The sequence below is a fragment of the Myotis davidii genome, unplaced genomic scaffold (genome assembly GCF_000327345.1).
Source record: "Myotis davidii unplaced genomic scaffold, ASM32734v1 scaffold104, whole genome shotgun sequence".
NCBI lineage: Eukaryota > Metazoa > Chordata > Mammalia > Chiroptera > Vespertilionidae > Myotis > Myotis davidii.
In genome coordinates this window covers 1,330,392-1,354,486 of record NW_006296625.1, presented here as the reverse complement: position 1 = coordinate 1,354,486, position 24,095 = coordinate 1,330,392, and the positions used below count along the sequence as shown (strand labels likewise).

Below are 24,095 nucleotides of genomic sequence, written 5' to 3'. Positions count from 1 at the left end.
TATGTATATATATATATATTACATATATATTATATGTAATAGCATATTCAGCCATCAGAAAGAAGGAAATCCTAATATTTGCAGCAACATGGATGGACCTTAAAGATATTATGCTAAATGAAATAAGCCGGACAGAGAAAGACAAATACTGTACATCACTTATATGTGGAATCTAAGAAAGCTGAACTCATATAAACAGAGACTAGAATTATGGTTACCAGGGGGTGGGAGTAGAGAAGGGGGAAATGAGATGTTGGTCAAAGATTACAAACTTCTAGTTATAAGATGAATAAGTTCTGGAAATTTAATATACAGCACAGTGATTATATTTAATAATATTATATTAAGCATTTGAAAGTTTCTAAAAGAATAGATATAAATGTTTTCCCCACAGAAAAGGACATGGTAATTATGTAATGTAATGGAGGTTGTTAGTAATAATCAGTTTCTAATAAATGTGTATCAGATCAATAAAATTTTAACTTACACAGTATTATGTCAATTATATCTCAATAAAGCTGGGGAAAATTGGGTGGAATAGATTACACTGTGCAATTAATTAATTATCTAAAATGTCTTTTGAAACAAAGGTGTTTTGTCTTAGGTGCAGATACCGTATTTTAGTATAAGAAATAAACTATAGACAGCCCTTTAAGCTCATTGGCTTCAGATACATTTGTGTAAACATTCATGAGTTAAGCAGTTAATCAAGTATCAAGTATTATACTAGACACTTGCATTAGAAATGAATATTCATTTATCCATCTAATAATCAATCTATCACAAATATTTGTTTAATCACTACTAAGTACCAGGCATTGTGCTAAATTCTTTATGTACATAAATGATTGTCAAATGGGGACAATTTTGCTTCCCCAGGGACAATTGGTAATGTCTGGAGACATGCTATTTGGTTGTCCTAACTGGGAAGGGGGTTACTACTGGCAACTAGTGGTAGAGGCCAGGGTTGCTGTGAAACATCCAACATTGCCCAGAACAACCCCTAGGAAAAAGAATTACCCAGTCCCAAATGACAGTAGTGCGAATGTTGGAAAAGCCTGATGTACATTTTTAAATTTAATCCAAACAACCCTATGAGGTAGTGATTATCATCTCCTTCTTACAAATGAAGAGCTAAGGCTTGCAGTGGTCTGTTAGTCAAGGTCCAAATCCACGAGAGGCTGAGCTGGCCCCTAATTGACACCAAAGTTGTGCTCCTAAGTATGGTACACTATTCTTGGATAAAGAAAATCCAGGTGACATAGGTCAAGGTGGGGTGGGGATGAGTGAAGGGAGAAAGGGAGAGGCTGTGAAAGCAAGTGGATAATAAAGCAAGAATAAATTGTTACTGCATAATGCATTCAGGGGAAAGACAAGTGCAAGGAGGATAAAGCAGACATAAAATGACACTAAAAACAGATGGTATTTTTATGGATGCATCAAGAGAAAATGAGGCTAGAGAAAGAAATAGAACTGCTAATAAACAAGGAGGAGCTCCAAATTGCACGGAAAACAAAAAAGCATGTGATCCTGAGCTCTTAAAATCTGGCTCTCCCAAAGGAAACAGATGTGAGCAAGTTGGGAAGTAGTGAAGAAATAGTTATTGATTACAAGCAGCCCATTAGAAATGTGAAATATAGGCTTATAAGATATTAGGAAGTAGGCTCACATACTTACTGAATCACTTAGAGTGATTTATGGACGAATTCTTGAGATTTGAGGAGGCTGCAAAGATTTGAACAAAGTAAAAACTGTAATGATATTTAAGACACATAGGGACTATAAAAGAGCTTATTATGAGACTCCAGTGGAACTTTGTTCCACTATTATTTACAAAATCAATATAAATTGATCAATGTGAACCCTATTTGAGAGAAATCAGCCACTGAAATATTGAAAAGCCCTCACTATAGGGTGGATTCACATTCAAGGGTATCCTATCATGCAGCCAAAGATTGGGCTAAAGCAAGGTCATTTGCATATCTGAACTCTAATGGGCTGTATTATGTTGCTACAATTACATGGAACAATATACCTATTAGCAAGTATACAGTCACCCCTTGGTGTCTGCGGGGGATTGGTTCCAGGATCTCCCATGGATACGAAAATCTGAGGATGCTCAAGTTCCTTACATAAAATGATGTAGGGTTGGCCGGTGTAGCTCAATGTTGAGTAACCTAAAGTCCATTTACCCATGAACCAAGAGGTCGCCAGTTCGATTCCTGGTTATGGCACATGACCGGGTTGTGAGCTTGAGCTCCAGTAGGAGGTGTGCAGGAGGCAGCTGATAGATGTTTCTCTATCATCGATGTTTCTATCTCTCTCTCCCCCTTCTTTTCTCTCTAAAAAACAATCAATAAAAACATATATATATTTTTTTAGAAAAGATGTATTTGCATATGACCTACAGATACCCTCCCATATCCTTTAAATCATCTCTGGTTTATTTATAATACCTAATACAATGTAAATGCTATGTAAGTAGTTGTTGTTTAGTGTACAATATATATTGTTTAGGATATAATAACAAGAAAAAAAAGCCTGTCTATGTTCAATATGGACACAACCATCACAGGCCTAACTATGTAGTAGACATGAGCAACAACGTACACCGCCCCCTCCCCCACCCCCCCTGAATATTTATGATCTGAGGTTGGTTGAATCTGCAGAAGTGGAACCCATAAAAATGGAGGACCAACTGTATGCTACATTTGACTTTATTTAAAATCATAGTGGGAAGAACTAAATAATATGGATTAAACCAAGCACTTCTGGATTATAATAATATGGATTAAAAGTGTTCAACACTTTTAAACTTGTAACTGTAGGACAGATAAAATTTCTAGAGGTAAACCACAAAGAGAGCACTTCTTGACTCCTAGAAACTGTCTGAAGTCTCAGAAAAATTTTCCCTAATAGCTAACATATATATCCCTTTTGCACTTAAACTCATTACATCTTGTTATCTCTGGGAAAAACAGAAGTGCAGCAACTGCAATATTCCTGATGACTGTATCCTCCTCTCCCACCACCATTTTGGTTCCAATTCCTTGAGTTCTTTTTAGTGGCCTCATTGTAAGCTAAAATTTGAATAGATTTAACCAAATGCATGTTTGAACATTGTAAAAGTGACAATTGCCATAAACTATCAAAACATTGGACATATGGATAAGATAGGAAATAAATTTAATGAATTGATTTACTTAGTCAACAACTTGTTAATCACCTTTGGGTTACTTACTTTTTGCTATTAAAATGTAAGGACCTTGAGGCAGGAGCATGGAGAGTGTGCTGGGGGGGGGGGAGGGGGTAAGGAGGTTAATTTAGCTTGAGTGGAGTGAGGATGGGGGACAGTGGGTGGACCCTGGTCAGACCACAGTGGCTTTGGGAAAAACCATAGATGTCTTGATGGGTTTTGAGCAGAAGAATGCAAGATCAGATTTGCATTTTAGAAGATGGGTTTTGTTGCCTTTGAGAAAGAGATCAGGAGGGGGCTGGATGGCAGGCATGGAGGTCAGAAGCCATTGCCATGCTCTGGACAAAGGGTGAGAGTGGCTTTAGAAGAGACAGGTTAAAGTGAGGAGCAGCAGAGAAGGGGTTGCATTTGGGACATGTTGTGAAGGCGGAGATGTCAGGACTTGAAGAAGGACTGATTGTGCGGTATGTCACAGAAGGGAAGCCAAGGGTAATATCCGGGTTTCTGGCTGAGCAATTGGGTGAATGAAGTGCTATTTACAAAGATGGGGAAATACTGCAGTGGTGGGAGGGAGAGCAGAAAGGAGGGCTATTTGAGGAGTAAAATTAACAGCTTGGTTTTAGCCACATTAATATTAGGATGCCCGCTAGACCTCTGGTAGAAAGTGGGTGAGGCTGGAGTTCTGGAGAGAGGTCAGGCCTGCATACTTAGGCAATAGATGTTTTGTTTGTTTTTTATACCACAGGACTAATCTCCTCCAACTCAGTAACCTACTGAAACTATTGCTTCAGAAGGTGGGATCACAAATGTTTAATTTCAGATGTGGGTTGTAAATTGGAGGATGTAGGAGACTGTGTTTCAGTATTTATAAACAGGAAAAGAGCATTTGTCCTCTGAGAATCACTGTGAATGTGTAGGAGGAAAACCATCCTCTTTAACGCACACTACAGTATCTTGAGGAAATTACCTAGATGCAATCCCATCAGTCCTCAATAAATCAAAAGGATGAAAAGTCATGCATAGTTTTGGATGATTCAGGACACGTTTTAGGGCAATGACAGAGTGGCTATATATTATGCTCTTTTATATAGAAAATTAAAAAAAGGCTTTTAGAAGCAGCCATTTTGCACGCTGATGTCTTCAGATGTTCTTTTCTTCCAGCCTTTATTTTTGCACGCACCAAATGAAAACCTGCAGCCAGTTTCAATTCAGCAGAGCCCCACACCTGTATTTGACTGCAGGTCTAAAAAAAATTGGGCTCCGACCAATGAATGATCAAAGTTGAAACTTCTGGAAATCCCCTAACATCCTAGGATGAAACCCAATGCTTAGATATCTTGTTCAGTGTCATACCTGAGTGTTTATACATCAACAGTCAAACAATGTCATTACAGGTTTAAATTTACAGAGTGAAAGCAAAATACCTAACTCTCAACACTCCCTTTTTGCACTTATTCTAAGCAGTTGAATGATACGGACTCTTTGAATTTTGGCAGCTGGTTATGTTTAGTAGTGCTGGGAACTGTAATTTTTCTTTGAGAAACTTGATACGTATTTTCAGACATCAGGTTATGGTTAATTATCATCTACTACTAAAAGTTTTTGAAAGGATATCTTTAGGAAGTGGTTTGAATAGACTGTGCAATTTGGATTTTGCAGAGGAACATGCCACTTCAGCTAAAATGTCACTAAGCAAAGGGCACCTATGGATGGGGTTTCATTTTACGTCTTCTGGAGGGAAATCGAGAATTACCTGGTACACCTGGCTTTCTTAATCTTTTTCAATGTGTAACTTCTTATTTTTAGAAGTAAGAAATAGATACAGTTTAGGTTCCTGAATAATCCTTAGGGATAAAAACTGGAGTGTGAAAAATGGGCTTTTTCTTCTGTAAAGAATGAAAAGATAGTGCTTAAAAGGAGTAAACATGAGTAAACACAAGCCACAAATAAATACCTGACACTCATTATAATTTTGGAAATCCTACATGTTGCCATGTGCAGATCTATCCTACCCTCTATCTGTATTTTTAGAGGGGTTATTAACTAAACAAATTGTGTTTAATTACACTCTAAATTCCATCTTTAATTATGAAATTCTTGCCTAAATTTGCCCTCATTGGCACTAGCTACAGGGCAGTTTTTAGAACATTTTAATTTCATATTTGCTTTTAGGTGCTACTGTTTATGAACCCTACAAAGTATATTTCTGTTCTCATCCATGTTTAAAAGGAAAGAAATGGTGTCCTGGAGAGGCTTATAGAAGATAATACAAGCCAGCACAGGATTAGAATTCGTGGTAAAGCACTCGGGAAGCTGTAGCTCAGTCTGCAGAACATACATACGGTCTCATAACACATCCTAAACTATGAGAAAAAATCCCACTTTGGACTCAATTCCTTTTCATTATCAATTCCTTTCCTACCATTATGAGCTTTTTGAATGAGACACGCTCTGCTTCAAGGAGAACAAAAACAAGGGTTATTGAAAACATGTGATGATTTGACCTAGGCATCCTTGATAATGAAGCCGGAGATGGCCGACCAGAGCCCATTGCCATTCGGAGCAGGATATTTTCCCACACACTAAATGTGGAGACGTATCAAGAAAACGTAACTCAAAAATAGTTTCAGATGTGCACATTTTAACATTATGACCAGTAAATACTCCAGAAAACCACAGAAACTTGATAAGAAATGGATTCTTAAGGGCAAATGTCTTGAGGATTAGCTACAGTCCTTTGATCTCCAAATTCCAAACACAGATTTGGAGTCTGTGGTAGGAGCTAAAAGAAAATACAGTATTTAAAAGGCAAAAGCAAAAACATTGAGAGAAAGGTAACATGGGGGTAGAGGAGCCTCCTGTAAAGAAGCCTATAATTAATTACAAGCATGCAAAGTAAGCACTTTATTTAAAAATATCATCACATTCACATAATCAAATGAAAGTAGGGAACTGAAGCAATTAGACCAAAAAATGCAGGTAAATATTCTTCTTCTGAAAACTCTTGATAACTGAGGTAAAGGTGCTATTTTATTTTATTTTATTTTTTGTCTTGCATTGCTTGGATAATTGTAACAATTTTTTCCTTCATTTTCTCGTATTGTTTTTACATTGTGTACGTAGAAGGACAACAGAAGGGGGCGGGGTAAGATTCTACATGAGAATGTCTACTAGCTTGAACTGTTTTGAACTTTTTATTCACTTGATACATATTTATTGTGGCCAGAAACTGCTGGCACCTAGGCATACAATAGTAAAGGCACGGATGGGACTTGGATGGGTGAACAAGAGAGATGGCACCCTGCACATATGGGGATGAGAGGACAATCAGTTTAGGAGACACTGAATGGAAGAATACAAGGGGCACAGTGCAGGGTCAGCTAACCTAGTTAAGGGGCCAGGAAAACCAGGGGGAAACATAGGTTAAGCCATAATGGACAATCACACCCGTCTTATTAACCCAACATCCTTTTAGGTACCATAACACAATCATATCTGACATGATCACATCTAAAGAGCTCTAGATTAAAAAAGTACCTCGAAAAGTTCCCTCCCCATCCACTCCTCTTTGAAAATAAAATATGTTCTTATTTAAGATATATAGACTCTCAAATTCTAGGAAATAAGTATTGATTGAGAAAAAGCAACCAACAAAAACATACAAAGAGGTCTTACAGAATTGATACTTTTTCGTCTGATTGTATTTATTGATTCTGGGATTGATCAGAGATGAGACTGAACCCATTACTTTTTTGAGTCAATGTATTCCACTAACAGTTATAGTGTACTAGTATTTATTACATGCCAGGCACTAAGCTAAAATTTTTACATGTATTATTTTATTTAATCTTCTTGGGCAATCTTTTGGGAAAGTACAACTAAAATTCCAAGTTTAATATTAAAGAAATGTGTGGAGAGCAAATTAAGGCCAATCTTAGAAAACCTTTCCAGACAGGGCTCTGTTAAGGGGGTTAAAAATGCTGTTTTGTGTTCCTTCAGCCTAGGGCTGAGGAACATTCAAGTGAAAATCCTATGGTAAGTTACCTCCAACACTTATCCGTGCAGTGACAAAAATGCCTCCAGTGTGAGGGTCTGCATAATGGCACATTATGGGAACCGATCAACCCATCCCAACATCACTGGACAACAAATATAATAATAGTCAGCATTTATGTTGTGCTTATTATGTGCAGGCAACAGTCCTTTAATTTAGTTTTTAAATAGTTAATATGTTTATAGTTTAAATATCAAAATGGTATAAAGAGGAATTAATGATTACTCTTGCTCTCAGCCCTGTCCCCATTCACTGTGCCCTTTCTCATTATCTTCAAGTGAAGATTTTTATTTTTATTTTTAAAAAACATGGCCAATGTGTCTTTATACAAATAAAAAAACAATATGACTATATATTGCTTGTCTTTTCTTACACAAAAATATTGCATACTACATATGCAGTATTACATTTTTTCCTTTTACTTATATATATGAGATCTTTCCAAACTACATAACTATATAACTTCATTGCATGTTATTTATTATATTCTTAGCTGATTCAGCTACACTGAGTACTTATTATACGTTAATGAGACCATTCGGAAGCACACTTTTGAGTTGAAGCGTAAATGCCTTGTATTTTATGAGACATTGACACTTTTCCACGAGGGTGACACCGTTTTGCATTCTGTGGAGTATAAATGCCATTTCCCTCATGGTCTCACTAAAAATGTGTAGTCAGATTTTGGATTTTTGTCAATCTGAGGAAATACTATGAGGAATACAGATATTTTTTTTCTGTGAACTACCTGTTCATATTCATTTGACATCTTTTATTTTCTACTGGGATGTTAAATTTTTCTTCTGAATTTCTAGAGCTCTTTACATTTAAATGATTAACTCTTTATCTCTGATAGGAGCCGTATTTTCCCATATTTGTCTTTTGACTTTGCTCGTTTGTTTTATCTTATGCAGCATTATTTGATTTCATTTAGCCTAATTTTATAAATTTTTAATTTTTATGTAGTCTAAATTTATCAATATTTTCTTCTATAGCTTTTATATTTTTAGTTGCAGTTGGAAAAGTCTTCTGGTTCCAGGACTACAAAAAAATTTACCCAATTCTGCTATCCAGTATTTATAGTTTTATTTAAATCTTTGTTTTATTTGGAGTTTGTCTTGGGATCTGGTAAGATATATATGGATCAAATTTATCTTTTTCAAAATGAGTAATTAGTTGTTCCAATATCACTTATAAACACAGTGAGAATGAAGTTGAAATTCATGAATTTGAGCACATGGGGTTGTTATTAACTTTTGAGAACACGACCTTTTTGTTGGTGGCGATGAAGAATCCATTGGGAGACATTAAAGAAAATGATGGAGGAAAAGCAGAATCTGAGAGGATCATTGTAAGAACAGGGGGATTTCAGAAAGGTGTGGAATGAGGGGGAACAAATGGCTTCTTTTTAGATCACATCAGAACCATGAATATTGGGGCTCACTTTGCTATAAAGCTCCACTGGGCCTTGGTAGACATTTTAAACTTTTTATTCTGTTCGAGTTGCGCTTTAAAGCTCTAACTAATGTGCTTACAGCTGGCCCTCCACGGGTTTCCTATCCAGAGATTTAACTGACTGGGAAACAAAAATATTCCAAAGAGAAAAGTTATGTTGTTGTTGACATGCACTATGAAGTTAGACCTAGGATGGTTGCAGACTTATTTTCTTTTCATTATTCCCTAACAATGCAGTATATGTATGTCACTTACATTATGTTGGATATTATAACTAATCTGGAGATGAATCTAAGTATATGGGGGGGGGGATGTGTAGGTTATAGGCAAATACTAGGCCATTTTACATAAGGGACTTGTGCTTCTGGGGATTTTGATATCTGTGGGGGTTCTGGAATCAACCCCTGCAGAGACTGAGGAACAACTGTTCGTATATCCTTCAGCAGGCAAGCATAGTTAGTATTGGGCTCATTAATGTTTGTTTGAAAAGGAACTTTCTACAAAATAAAGTTAGATTTAAGTAATGGTCCTTCAGGAGTCTGTATAGTATTGACTTTTTACATTAATTGGTCTCTCAACACTTCCTCTACATTAACGTCAAAGTTACATTCATTTACCAGATCACGAAGAACTTCTCTTTAATGACTATATTTTAATTTGTTTTATTGATCCAAGTGGTTAAATATGAATTTTAGAAACTTCTGCTTCTGAAAATAATTTTCATAGAAAAACAGATAAAGTAGAATCATTCAATTTCTATGAAGATTAAAAAATGTCACGTAAGTCAGCCTAGCTGTAATTTATTACCATGAAATATTCTAGGCATTTTTATATTTTGAAAGGAATGGTCGCATTCTGGAAGACAGTTTGGCAATTTCTGATAAAGTTAAAGAAACACTTACCATATGACCCAATAATCTCATTCCTGGGTATTTACCCTAGAGAAATAAAAACTTATGTTCATACAAAAACCTGTGCACAAATATTCATAGCACCCTTATTTGCAATAGCCAAAATCGAGAAACAATCCATTGGCTGTTTAAAGGTAAATGGATAAACTATGGTACATTCATATTATGGAATACTATTCAGCAGTAAAAAGGAATGAAATATTGATACATGCAGTGACTTGGATGGATATCAAGAGCATTATGCTGAGTTAGGGGGAAAAGCCAATTTTGAAAGGTTACTACTATATGATTCCATTTACATAACATTCTAAAAATGGCAAAATTACAGTGATGGAGAATGGATTAATGATTCCCAGGCGTTAGGATCGGGAAGGGGAGTAACTCTAAAGGGATAATGTAAGGGATAGCACTCCAAGATACTTTAGGGCAGTGGTTCTCACCCTTCTGGCCCTTTAAATACAGTTCCTCATGTTGTGACCCAACCATAAAATTATTTTCATTGCTACTTCATAACTGTAATGTTGCTACTGTTATGAATCGTAATGTAAATATCTGATATGCAGGATGGTCTTAGGTGACCCCTGTGAAAGGGTCGTTTGACCGCAAAAGGGGTCACGACCCACAGGTTGAGAACCGCTGCTTTAGGGTGATGGGAAAGTTTTGTATCTTGACTGTGATAATTAAATTAATCTATACATGTGATAAAATTTCAACATGGTATATATAGAAAAAACTGAGTGCATGCAAAAATTGTTGAAATCTGAATGTCTGCAGTTTAGTTCGTAATACAGTGGGGCTTTGACTTACGAATTTAATTTGTGACGGAGCTCGTAACTCAAATTACTCGTATGTAAAATCTTAAAGTGAACGAGTGAGACATGTGATGCTGGGCTGATGTTGTGACGTTCACTGTGACGTTCGCTACGCCAACTAGCGGTGGAGTATCTGAAGCTGGCTCGTAACCCGAATTTTAGCTCGCAACTCAAAGCAAAAAATCGGCTGAAAAGACGGCTCGTATCTCGAAAAACTCGTTAGTCGCGACACTCGTAAGTCAAGGCCCCACTGTATATATCCATATCAACTTCCTGGTTTTGATAATTGCACCATACTTATGTCAGATGTTATCAGTGGGGGAAGCTGGATGAAAGTACATGGGTATAAGGGAACTCTTTGTATTATATTTGTAAGTTCTAAGTCTAAAGTTATCTCAAAATAAGAAGTTGAAAAAAAAAAAAAAGCCTGACCTTAGGAAGATGGCTAATGGGAAAAAGAATTGTACATTTTATGACACTGATGTCTATTTTCTTTTAGACTTCAGCTAAAATGTGGGGTGGAGGAGGTTTGGGATGGGAATCAGACTTCAGCACATGGCTTATTCATTTGTTCCTATGCCACAGCGGGTAGTGGAGGGAGATGTGGTGTCATAGAAAGACCTTGGGACTTGATGTGAGCAAATCTTTCTCTGTATTTTTCGTTCTGATTCTGTTGCTGATATGCAGTGTAACCCTTGATAAGACCCATAAGTTAACACTCCATTTTTAAATTTATAAAATGGGTATCATATGGGGGGATATGGAAGAGGGCATATGGGAGATAAATGGTGATGGAAGGAGACTTGACTTGGGGTAGTAATGTGTTGTGGAATTGTGCAACCTGAAACCTGTATAATTTTGTTAATCAGTATCACCCCAATAAATTCAATACAAGGAGAACAAATAAACTGGGTATCATAATCTTTTCCAACTTTAATAAGATTTTCATAGAATTTATCTGAGATAGTCCATAAACATGATTTATAATTTAAACTATGAAATTTTATTCCTGTTCATGTAACACCAGATAGCCCAACTCTCAACCTTCTGGTATTTTCAGCTTCAAAAGAAGATTACTTATGTAAGTACATAACCACAGTGAATTAGTGGACAAGTAATCAAAAGTCAAAAATGAAGCAAAGGCTCACTTATCTTTTGTTTCAAGGAAGGCTGTGAGTTGAGCATTTAGCTCAATATGGTTCTTTCTTTCAAACCAGAAGGGTCCAGAGGGAAAGTAATGCACTGTTTTCTTTCATAATTAAAGAAAAAAATCAGGAAGCTATTTCTAACAAAAAAAGATGGTTCTGCAGCATTTTCAGTTGGAACTTTTGCTTCTGTTTAAAAATGAGGAAAATAAAAAGTCCTTTCCAATTGTGGCCAGTAGAATTAGGATCATCTCTTTCATGGCATCAGATACCACATGAAAATCTGGATCCTGAAAAGAAAGTTGCTAATCTAACATGGTCTCCCACCAACCCTTTAATAAATTCATTTTCCCTGCTCCATCATTATTCTTCCAAATGTAGATTAAATGGATTATGCTGTAATTAAATTCGACTCTCAGAAGAGGCAGTGCTTTAGAGCAATAGGCTCTAGGGAGGCAGAATTCTATTACTAGCTTCACTGCTGACTTAGGGGCCAGGTATGAGCTCCCCCCCCGCCCCGCCTTATTTCACGGCACCTCAATTCTTCTGTCTATAGAGTGAGATAAACAATGTCTCAGAGGGGCATGGTGCTGCTGCTTTATGAGCTCTACATTCTAATTGTGCTCCAAATTCCTTGATGGAAAAGTGCTCTTTGAAGAATTAAAGATGTATTTATATTGTTGTTGTGACTCTTAACAGGAATGAAGCTTTAAAATCTAATTTTAAAAGCCTCCTACTGCACAGTACATTACCCACTTTCTTAAATACTGCAATCAGCTGTGCACTGAGTAGCTCTGTGGTATTTATTGAAAATAAAAAATAAAACACTGCAAAAATGTACTGTAGAACATTTTCAAAGCTATGTGCAGCGGTTTAACGGCAGGACTTCCATTGAAGTTAATGGGACTCATACTGGCAAATTCCAAGCACCATTTTGAAAATTTACCCCATAGTGATAGTTTAATGTTTCTTATTGATCATAAGTTTTCAGATAACATTTCGAGGCAAAAAGGGACAACTTATCAAAGGAAATAAATAATCTTTAATGAGATAACTGCATTGCCACCGTTCTAAGTAAGAGGATGCTCATAGTCCTTTGGTAAGTAGGCTCTTAGGGATTGTTTATCGGCAACTGCTGTCAATGGGGTTGAGAAAAGTTTTCACCATATTCTCCTAATTCCTGTGGCTTATAGAAAATAACACATGTCCTTTTCAGTTTTGATATTTCATGTTTGCAAGGGTAGAGATATAGTTATATGGGAAAGTAAGGGGGAATTGGCTTATATTCTTCTGAATGAGTAAAATTTGCATATTGCTAATACAAAGTTCAAACAGGTATAGATAACTAGAAAACCCAGAGCTTTGTATATCCATACTTTTTGTTGCCTGATCAAAATGTGTTTTTCTAAGTCCAAATATTCAGCATCATACTTGCCACTGATCTATTGAACCTTTAACTAGTGTGGTAACCTGATACTAGAAGCTGCCTTGCATCAGGTAACTACTAGTATATGCCCTCATATGGCCTACATGACCCTCATGTGACCTCTGCCTATCTGTCCATCAGCTCCTACTCCTCTCCCCACTACTCACTGAGCTCCAGCCAAAATGTCTCTCCCTTGGACAAGCCAAGCTCATTGGGTTTTAAGAATGTTTGCAATTACCATTTTTCTGGCCTGTAAAGATATCTGCCTAAATCTTCTCATGACTAGTTCCCTTTTAATATTCAGGTCAACTTGAGGGTCCATTCCTTAAAAAGACTTTCTCAGGCCCCACAATCGAAAGAAGCCCCCGACATTTCTGTTTTATTTTCTTCATTGCATGTCTCTCCAGTTGATATCTTACTTTTCAAAAATATGCTTGTGTATTTTTTTTTTCTGTCCATGGGATATTCGTTCTATGTGTAGGACCTTGCCCATTTGGCGCAACACAATCTCTCCAGCATCTCGAATTATGCTTGGACATGATGCACATTGTGTAAATGTTTGTTGGGTGACTAAACTAAAAACCTGGGGTACCTTTTGCTTCCATGTCTCATACAATTTGTAATGAGATTCTATATCTTCACCCCACAAGTACTTCCACCTCCATCACCTTTACTTGGTGTCACCATAATTAGCCTCCCTCCTTCCAGTTTTGCCCTTCTTTAAGAGCCCAGGAGACTGTCCTCTTACAGGCAGGGACCATGTTCCATTCATCTTTGAGTTTTTTACACATAAGACCATGTTTCGCATGTAATAATTGCTCTGTCTGTGAATGAATTTTCTTACAGAATATTTGATAGTACAGAATATTAGTACAATATATCACAGTGCTCTACTGAAGTTTATAGAAAGAGTGGGAAATAATCATTTGTTATTCATTTCCCTCTAAGGGCATTTTCTCTATGGTTAAGTCATATCAGCTAATCAAGCTACTTTGTAAGTTCAAATTTGTGCATCAGGTCAACAATCACCTAAACAGGTTTCTGAATAGTCTACTAATGTTAATAAACATTAAAAAGCTTTTCTGGGAGTAACATTACATATCCTGGAGATGTTTCCAATTAGGAAATACATGGAGAACCTCATGATAGTTCTGCTTAAGAGCATATGCAATCTGATACAAGGCAAGTATAACTACTTTAGAGCCCAATTTCCCCTTTAGGTTAGAGAACAGAAATAAGTGACCTGATACTAAACCTGGTGAAATTAAGACTGGTACTGCAAGGAAAGTCATTTTGTAAAGTCCAACTTCTCATTAAAAAATCTTGGATTACTAAAGATGTACATAAAAGTATCAGGTTCGCCGAAACCAGTTTGGCTCAGTGGATAGAGTGTCGGCCTGCGGACTGAAAGGCCCCGGGTTCGATTCCGGTCGAGGGCATGTACCTGGGTTGCGGGCACATCCCCAGTAGGAGATGTGCAGGAGGCGGCTGATCGATGTCTCTCTCTCATCGATGTTTCTGACTCTCTATCTCTCTCCCTTCCTCTCTGTAAAAAATCAATAAAATATATTTTTTTAAAAAAGTATCAGGTTCTTTTGTGAGTTGATGACAATGAACAAGATTCAATTACACTTAAACAAGGGTAATTTTGTCATAATTGGGTAGTGTGGTACAACGGAAAATAGATAATTGCTTGGTCGTTGTCCTGGGTACGGGAAATAGATAATTGCTTGATCAGTGTCCTGGGTTCCTGGCACACTGCTCCCAAAATCCTTGGAATCTCTGGAGTGATAAATGTCTTTTGTATGCTAATGCGATGACCATAGTTTTAAGATTGGGACCAGTTACCAGAAAGACCAAAGCATTGTCAGAGAGTTAGAATTTCAAGAATTGGAAAGGGAAGGAGGTCTAGAGATGAGTTCAATCAACAATGGTCAATGATTTAATCAATTGTGCCTAAGTAATGAGAACTCCATGAAAATATCTAAACCATGAGGTTCTGAGAGCTTCCAGGTTGGTGAACACATTGAGGTGCTGGGAGGGTGGCATGTCTGGAGCGGGCATGGAAGTGCCATGCTAGTCATTTCTCCACGCCAAATAACTGTCCTATGTTTCTCTTCCATTTGCCCGTGCTGGAATTGTATCTTTTATAAATAACCAAAAATAGTAAATAAAGCACTTTCCTCAGTTCTGTGAATCATTTTAGTGTATTCTCAAACCTGAGATGGGGGGTATGGAAACCCTTTTAGTTGTAGTTAGCTGGGTAGAAGCACCTCATTATAGCTGGCAAGTCAAGGCTGGGAGTGGGGTGCAGGGGGAGTCTTGTGGGACTCAGTTCTTAACCTGTGGAATCTGCACTAACTCTGTGCAGATAGTATCAGAATTTAATTGAGTTGTTGAATACCCAGTTGGTGTCTTGAGAGTTGGAGAATTGGCTGGTATGAGAAAAAAAGCTTCAGATTTGGTGTTGTTGATAAAAACAGCACATTAGGTAAGTATATTTTTCTAGAGTGAAATCACAAACAGCGAATCTTGTTTCTCTCACCTACCATCTTTCTGTGGACAAGTCTCTTAAATCCTGTCTTACTTCTTCATACAAAATGGGATATAATATTTATAGAGTGCTCAGAGCAGTACCTAGCATAGAGCAGGTCTTAATAAATATCAGCCATCAATAACTAAAGAGATTGAGAAGACTTTAATGGCTTTTTGTGATAAATCAATCCAACAGGGTTTAATTGTCCTCAGATGGTCCAATGAATCATATGGAATAAATCTATATGTGAAGTAGTTTGAAGACTTAGAAGTAAAGAGAAACAGAAGAAGATAGGAAATAAGAGAGGATATAATTTCTACCAAAAGAGAGAAAAGATTAGAAGGTATATAAAATGATGCAATTCAAAGGTTTAGAACAAAATTCTATGTTTCATAGAACTGAAGATGGAGAAGGCAAAGAAGCAAAAAATAAAACAAAAAAAATGCTGCATGCCTGTTGATGGTGATGAAGAATCATGTCTCAGATCTTCAGTTGAGAGGGCAGTGGCAGTTCTGGGAATCGCTGATTTAACTTTTGAACACATTAGCAGCTGAAGTTGCCTTTTAATAGGATGAACTCGCAGATATATTAGAGTGGCCTTGGCTGTGTGGTTGATTTTAATAAAGGCTTCTATTTTGTTTTAGCCAGGTAAGAGGCTGGTTATTTTCTTCTTATTAAAAAATTCACTTGTTGGCATTTTCCTGAGAGACCGTTATCTCATGTCAAAGGCACATGTGCTCAGTTCGTGGGGGAAAGATCTGTGCTGTGGTTTGTCTCTTTGTCCTCTCGTGGAAATATTACACTGAAGGAAAACTGTTAAAACTGCATTATGAAATCAACTTAAATTTAGCATCAAGTACAGATCCAAGATTAATAACAGGCTGGTATTTTCTGTTTCTTTAAGATGCATTGCAAGACTGAAAAATATGGCCCTATTATACCTGTCTTTAAAATCACCAGGGAATCCAAACAAGCCACTGTTGGAAGTAATTTATTGGTTTCCTGACACATCAGGCTCATTATCCTGATCTAAGTACCATCCTTTGGTACTATTTGCAATTTTCAGGTAGGTCATTAATAAAAGCTTGAAAAAAGAATGACTACAAAGTCAGTCTTTGAATTATTTCACACATTCTCAATATTGAGGTCATTGAATGAGTGATTTGTGCTTGAATGTAGAGATATTGTATAGGGCAACCTGGATTGTCATCCTAAAATATACTTGACCCTACAAATTGGTAAGGCAATGATTATTGCCCATAGTTACAGAAATGTTATTTCAATCGAGTCTTGGAGGAGAGATGTAAATTAAATATATAGGACTAAGGAATAATTTTGTAATAAAAAATAAATTTTACCAGTTTTCAAAGGAAACTCCCCAAATCAAGCAGAGATAATTACAGTAATGAAAGACAGCACCTAATAAAAAAAATTAATAGACTTTTCTCTTCCCCTAGGTAAGCAACTGTTGTTTAAAATGTCTTCCCAACACACAAGTATACAATGATTTTCTGATTTCTTAAATCAACAAGTTTTTTAAATGCTCCTGATCCTGGTTAGAGTGCAGGAGTAAGAGGCTGGGCAGTTCAGGAGGGGGAGTTCTAAAGTCTTTGGGAATTAGCCTGTGCGACTTCTATCAAATTGTGTCCAAATACTATCATTTAGTCTATAGGACTCAATACTATAGAAAGGTTACTAGATGCCCACTCAAGTAGCTTTCATCTCTTTCCAATCGGAAAGAATAATATTGGTGTGCTTACAGAAAGCATTTTTCACATTGAAAGTACAGCCAACTTATCACAATCTTATCTATATCTTTTCCTTTAATGCTTAAGACTTCTAAAAACATTTGGGTGTGTATTTGGCATGTTCAGAGTAATCAAGTAATACAAACACATGGAGACCTGAGAAATTTTTTTCAAAATATATTTTACTGATTTTTTACAGAGAGGAAGGGAGAGAGATAGAGAGTCAGAAACATCGATGAGAGAGAAACATCGATCAGCCGCCTCCTGCACATCCCGCAACCCAGGTACATGCCCTTGACTGGAATCAAACCTGGGACCTTTCAGTCCGCAAGCCGATGCTCTATCCACTGAGCCAAACCGGTTTCGGCGAGACCTGAGAAATTTTAGCTACATTTTCAAACTCAGAGCAGTTACCATGGACAGATGAGAGAGATATTACTCCTTGTTCCATTTCACCACAGTAAATTATGTTGAACACGGGAACTACAAGGTTCAGTTTACATTATACTTTATCATTTTACCAGTGACATCAATCATTTTTATGGAGCTATTAAACTGGCCCAGAAGGGGTTTTCTCATCTGGTACAGCCTGCTGCCTTCAGGCAGGTGACATTTGGTTCCTCTGTGTAAGTTAAAATTGTATTGATCTCATACTAACGAGCCACATTTAAACATGTTTCACTATTACCTCAGTTCAGCTGGGCCATGGGTCAAGCTGTTACATGCACTTTAAATAAAAGAATGAAAAATGCCTAGTTACCCTAAATGTAAGTACAAATATTGTCTTTGTTCTAATAGGGACTCATTATATACTTATCCATGAAATTTTCTCCCTAAGTGATTAATTTACAAAAACACCCAAATAAAGAAAAGGCTTAAAGAGTTAACTAAACTTGAAACTATGCCTAAGCCATGTTATACTAAATTTTTAAGGTCACTATTTTCAGGTCAAAGGTGTCTAAAATTACATACAACATAACATCATTTTTAGAACCATATGCCACATCCAAACCCCAAGGATCTGCTACAGGGAGAGAACGATTTAAGCACTAAGAGGGGCTGATGCATCCAGAGTTGAGAACAGCTATCAAAAGGCAGCAGGCATCTGGGAAAGAGCTTTCTTTTCAGCTTGCGGGCCGGAAATACATTGGCATTGCCTCTGGAACTGGAACAAAACCAATTTGTAATTGGTTCTAAAGCCTGGAGTGGAACATTCCTGCAGCCATCCGTGAACCAATCTCATCCCGTAGAAGCTGAGTGAGTCTTGGCTAACCATTTGCCTTGTAAATTGTTTTGTTTGGTCCTTTAAAGGACAGAAAGTACTCGTGCAATAGTTTCACATCAAGTTACAGCCTTCTGTGATGTTGCTTGAGCGGAGAATTCCAAAAGAGAGAAAAATCTCCAGGGAGAAAAATCAAAAGCCTTTACTGATATGTTTTGGGGCTGGACGGGCCTGCAAGGCTGGGAGTTCCTACCTATTTTCCTCTCTACCTGAGCAATGGTTTCCAAAGCGGAGAAAAGCCCACTCTTGCAGAAGAGAGGCAGTTGGACAAATAAAAATTCATTAGCAGAGGCCAAACAAGACATTTTAAGACTGTGTTAAGTTAGAATTTCACTATTGTCACTCCAGTGCTTCACACACCACCAAATTGCTATAAAGTTTGACTGAATAAATGGTGACTCTTTTGAAGTGTGTATACTATGAAAGTGCCTCAGTGGCAGAGTGTGGGGAGCCCACCCATTCTTCCATCGCCACGACAGTGCTCTTCCTTCGCAAAGGGTGGAATGAAAGATGGTTCTTAACAGGGCCCATGGATGGGGAGACCTTCTCCAGTGCCTCCTTACATTCACCCTGCCCCTGCCTCAGGGAACAGGGGTAAAGGAGGAGACTAAGAAGATTGCTCAACAATCCTGACTTCTAAAACAAAATGAAAACCCCTCGTGGATGAAGAAGATAGTCTAAATCACTTTGTAGATTAAAAATCCACTTTCTGAGAGTGGAAATGGTTGAAATAATAAGTAAGCCTCCCCAAGAACTTTCAGTATTTGGATTTGAATGGCTGCCAAAGAAGTGAGAAGGCAAAAAGAGCAAGAAACCAGATTTAGCTATTAAATAACAACAACAACCATAACAATATAGCTTATAGATGTAGGGTTTTTCTGCTCAAAAGGAAGAACATTCTACTTTTTAAAAAGGGGGTGGGGCTGAAGCTATGTTCTTCTAAAATGTCAATGTCATGCAGCAAAGAAGGTCTGAGGAATTGTTCTAGATTAAAGGTGACTAAAGAGACATGGCAACTAAATGCAGTATGTGATCTAAATGCAGACTGGATCATGTACTGAGGAGGAAAAAATGCTGTAGAGGACATTATTGGATCAGCTGACAAAACTGGAATACAACCAGGAGATTAGATAAAGTGTTGTATCAATGTTAAATTTACTGAATATCTTTATCCTTAGGATACATTGCAATATTTAGGGAAAAAGGACTTGGATGTAGGCAATTTACTCTTTTTTAAATTATTTTTTGAGATATAATTTACTAGAGTTTCCAATTTTATGATATACTTTTAAATATATTACTAGAAGATCCCAGATCTTAACCCTAGAATGCTATGTGACGTCTTCATTAATAAGTATAATTTGAAATTGGAACCTAGGTGAATGGAATCCCTCTGAAAACCACAGCGTCTAGGGGGATGCAGAGATGTGATTCTTACTTAGGGACTGCAGGGAAGGTGACTCATATTTCAGAGTATAAAACACTTAATCCTGTCTGAAGTTACCAGTGCATAAAGTAAAACAAACTTGAGGCACACTAATTGACATGCATTACCAAGTCTAATACATGTCTATCCATTCCAGTTAATTAGAAGCAAAAAGGGATATTGCTTATATTATAGGGGAGAAAAGTGTTTTTTATATTTGCTGAAATTAATGCTTCCCTAATTCAGGTCAACACTGAGAACCATATAGTTCAGTGTAACGTAATTGATACAAGTGGGTGTTCTAGAGCCAGACCTTCTGGCTCAAATCCCAGCTCCACCACTTACTACTGATATGACTTTTAGTAGCTTATTTCACTTTTCTTTGCCTCAGTTTCTTCATCTGTAAAATGGGGATAATAAAAATACCTACCACACAGTGTTGTGGTGAGGATTAAATGAGTCAACACTTTGAAAAACACAAGCGTGCCTGACATGATAAATACTCCACAAATATTAATTTTAATATAAATTAAATGTGGCAATGCAGTAGGCAGAAGAAAAGGATGCAGAAGTCCAGGTGTCTGGACTTTGATATTTACCTATAACACAGAAGGGCTTTCGGGCAAACCTCAGTCTTCCTTGCCATCCTCTGTACCGACAACAGCAACCTGCAGACCAGATTCGAATGATGAACTCCAAACCAAAGACGACAATCATCACAAATTCCTAAAATATCAAAGCAGACATGTTAGAGGTATTGTGGAGCAAACCAGAGCAAGAAGCTCGGAGCGTATTTCTGAACATTTAGGCACTTCATCTAAAACGTCTATTTGTTAAATTTAGACAATTGAAGAACATCTCTTCTCCAAACCAAAGTAAACCTGGAGAACATTGAGAACTCATATTGTCTGCATTAGCTATTATGGAATGCCATTCCTTTCCAAGTCTTGAACACTGCAGATTTAAGAGTCAGTTTCAATACTAAATTTGCAGGTTGAATTACCAATCTGCCTTGTATAGCTGACTTACCAGTGTAGCTGACTTCAGCTACCTGGTAACATGTGAAGGATCTGAAATGAAAGAGAGGACCCTGAAAACACAACTTTACAATTTCACAGAAAACAGACCTTGGCTGCAAGAAGTGACTATCTCTAAGCCCTCAAGGGTTGTTCTTACTAGCAGAGAAAAAGAACTATTTAAAACTTTGCTGAGTTCTTTTATTATGATGTCCAAATCTCCTCATAAAACAGCAAGTTTCAGAAACATTACTGTGCATGTGGCATATGTACGCTTTGTCAGACATGAGACCCTAAACTTTAGGGCCTAAAGTCTTCGAATCTGAAGGTTATTAATTATCATATTGGCCTTTGGTGAGAGCTGCTTGGAAAATAACACCTGCTCCAGCAAAAGGACTTTGAGGTTATTTAGGAAGAGTTGTGAGTGAACCTTGGGGATAGGCCAACTAAATTGGCTCATTAAGCAGTGGGTCATAGAATGAGAAACCCAATGGAATTTTTAAGAAGAAAGCATTTTTGGAGCAAGCTAATCATACCATCTTGTTTCCCCTATAGGGACAGGCACTGAGTTGATCAAAATTGGTTTCTTTTTAAAAACAATTCTCTGTCTTGTTTTGAAATAAGGGTTGATTCAGCATCAGTAATGTAGAGCAGCTATCTTCAACACTTTTCATCTCATGTAATATATAGCTAATTACCAAAATTCTGTGGCACACCAAAAAATATATATATTTTTTTGCTGATCTTACAAAAAATGGGTATAATTGTTGACAGCTATTGTTGTATTGGCTGTTGTTATTTTTTAAAATTTGTCAATCGAAGGGAAAAGAGGTCAGTACCCCTGACTTAATAGTCAGGTATTGCATGTTTTAAAAATTCTTGTGGCACCTGTTGAAAATCGCTGATGCAGAACAACATACATATATATTTAAAAATTTTATTGAACTTAGTATTTATGAAATAATTTTTACTATAACTGCTTAATTATAAAAGTGATACACGGTCCTTATGAAAACATGAAACATTACAGAACTACAGAGCATAGAAAGTAAAGGTTCTAAGCCACTCCCCATTCTCCCACCCCATGCACCAAGATAAAAACCGTTATCAAATTTAGAAAAATGGCATTTGTGTTGCAAGTTTCAGGCAAATGTCTATTTCTTCAGTTAGAGTATGTGATGATGTGTTGCACTTTGGAAATGCCTAGTAGAGATACATCATTTTATACGTCTGTTATTTTGCACTAAGTAACCCACAAATATTTCTCACGATGGGAAATAAGTCTCCAACATCATTGCTGCTCACTTACAGTGATTTAAAACTATTTATGGGTTAAATCTCTGAAGATGACTTTACACACAGATGACCAAAACTATGCAACATTATTAGTAATGAAATGAGGGTTTTTGTTTTTGTTAATCATCACCTGAGGATATTTTTTCCCATTGATTTTTTTAGAGAGAATGGAGCGGGGGCAAGGGGAGGGAGGTGTAAGAGAGAGACAGAGAAACATCAATGTGAGAGAGACACTTCAATTGGTTGCCTCGGCATGTGCCCTGACAGGGGCCAGGGACAGAGCCGCAACTGAGGTACATGCCCTTGACCAGAATTGAACCCTCGACCATTTAAATCAAAAGGCCAACACTCTATCCACTGAGCAAAACTGGCTAGGGCTGAGGGCTTTGTTTTATATCTAGGTGGTTGGTTCTAGTGATTTATTAAGGTGGCTACAGTACTCGATCACTTGTGTTTCATCCAGCACATCTTCCCACACACAGAAAGCTTGCTGAGGCCTATGATGCCCATGGAGCTGTGCCCCATCAAGATCTGATGGCAAGTCTACTTTTCTACCCCAGCCTCTAACTCCTGCTTGTGCCAGAAAGGTTGGCACTCCACTGGTGACAGGTCATATTATAAGATTACCCAAGAATATCCCAAATATGCCTGAGGGCCCAGGCACTACCATATCATGATGTGTCTTTTTTGTGGGAATTGCTGACATTATTCTAAAGTAATAAATATTTAGCCATTGTAATTTTGCACCATTTTTAGGTGGCACTGAGGTAGGATAAATTAAGTCTACAAATTCTTTACCCAGGATCCCTTGTTCAAGAATATTGCTTACAGTTTTTTTTAAGGGGTTAGGGAAAAATCTTTCATTTCCAAATAAAGCTAGAGGAAGTTGTACCTGGATTTCACCACGGGAACATAACTTGTGCCTTGAGGGAAATAATAATGGAATTAGAATTCTCCTGTCCTTCCTTGCTAGAGACCATTACTTAGCATTCCCTATGAGGGCTTGGTTTCAGACTGTGTGAAAAGTAACCTCGAAAATCTTCTGTCACTGAGTAAGCAGTGAGAGGTGAGAGCTCAGCAGGCGTGGAGAGCTTACTCAGGCCCAGGGCAGCAGCTGTGGGGAAGTCCTCTCTCCAAGACTTGGACGGATGTGATGGGGACAAAAGTGTGAAAACCACTTTGAACAGACTCTGTCTCCTGGTTCCTGCAAGTTGCATCTTATTTCAGTAAAAAGGAATAAATTTTATTGAGCTAGAGAAGGGCAATCACCCCTCATCTGACAGGTGTAAAATGAGTGGGGAGTGGAAGTGTGAAAAGACCACTTTTTCCCTCTTTTTCCTTTCCCCAGCTGTGTTGAGGTATAATTGACAAATAAAAATTGTATATATTGAAGGTATACAACATGATGTTTTAATATACATATACATTGTATAATGATTATCATAATCAATCTAATTACGTCTTTATCACCTCAGTTAACATTTTGTGTGTGGTGAGAACACTTAAAATCAACTTAGCACATTTTTAGTATGCAATACAATATTATTAACTTCTATTACTAGAAGCCCAGTGCATGAAATTCATGCATGGGGTGGGGGGTGGGGGTGTCCCTCAGCTTGGCCTGAGCCCTCTTGCAATCCAGGACCCCTTGGGTAGGGTCCCTAGGCCTGGCCGGTGATCAGGGCCTATCGGGGCTTTCCTTCCCCCCAGCTGCTGGCAGCTGGCCCCGCCCCCACCACTGCCTCTGCTTGCCATTTATGCAGCACTGCCCCCCTTCCCCCACCACTGGTCG

General features: G+C 37.5%; 1 protein-coding gene across 1 annotated transcript in view; it reads right to left on the bottom strand.

Annotated features, from left to right (window-relative positions):
- Positions 1–24,095, bottom strand: part of KCNQ5 (potassium voltage-gated channel subfamily Q member 5) — a 185,473-nt gene that overhangs the window by 127,390 nt on the left and 33,988 nt on the right. Inside the window, exon 2 of the mRNA XM_006772161.2 lies at positions 20,591–20,717. Within this exon, the coding sequence (XP_006772224.1) occupies positions 20,591–20,708 (118 nt within the window). The 5' untranslated portion in view covers positions 20,709–20,717. The remainder of the gene's footprint in view (positions 1–20,590; positions 20,718–24,095) is intronic.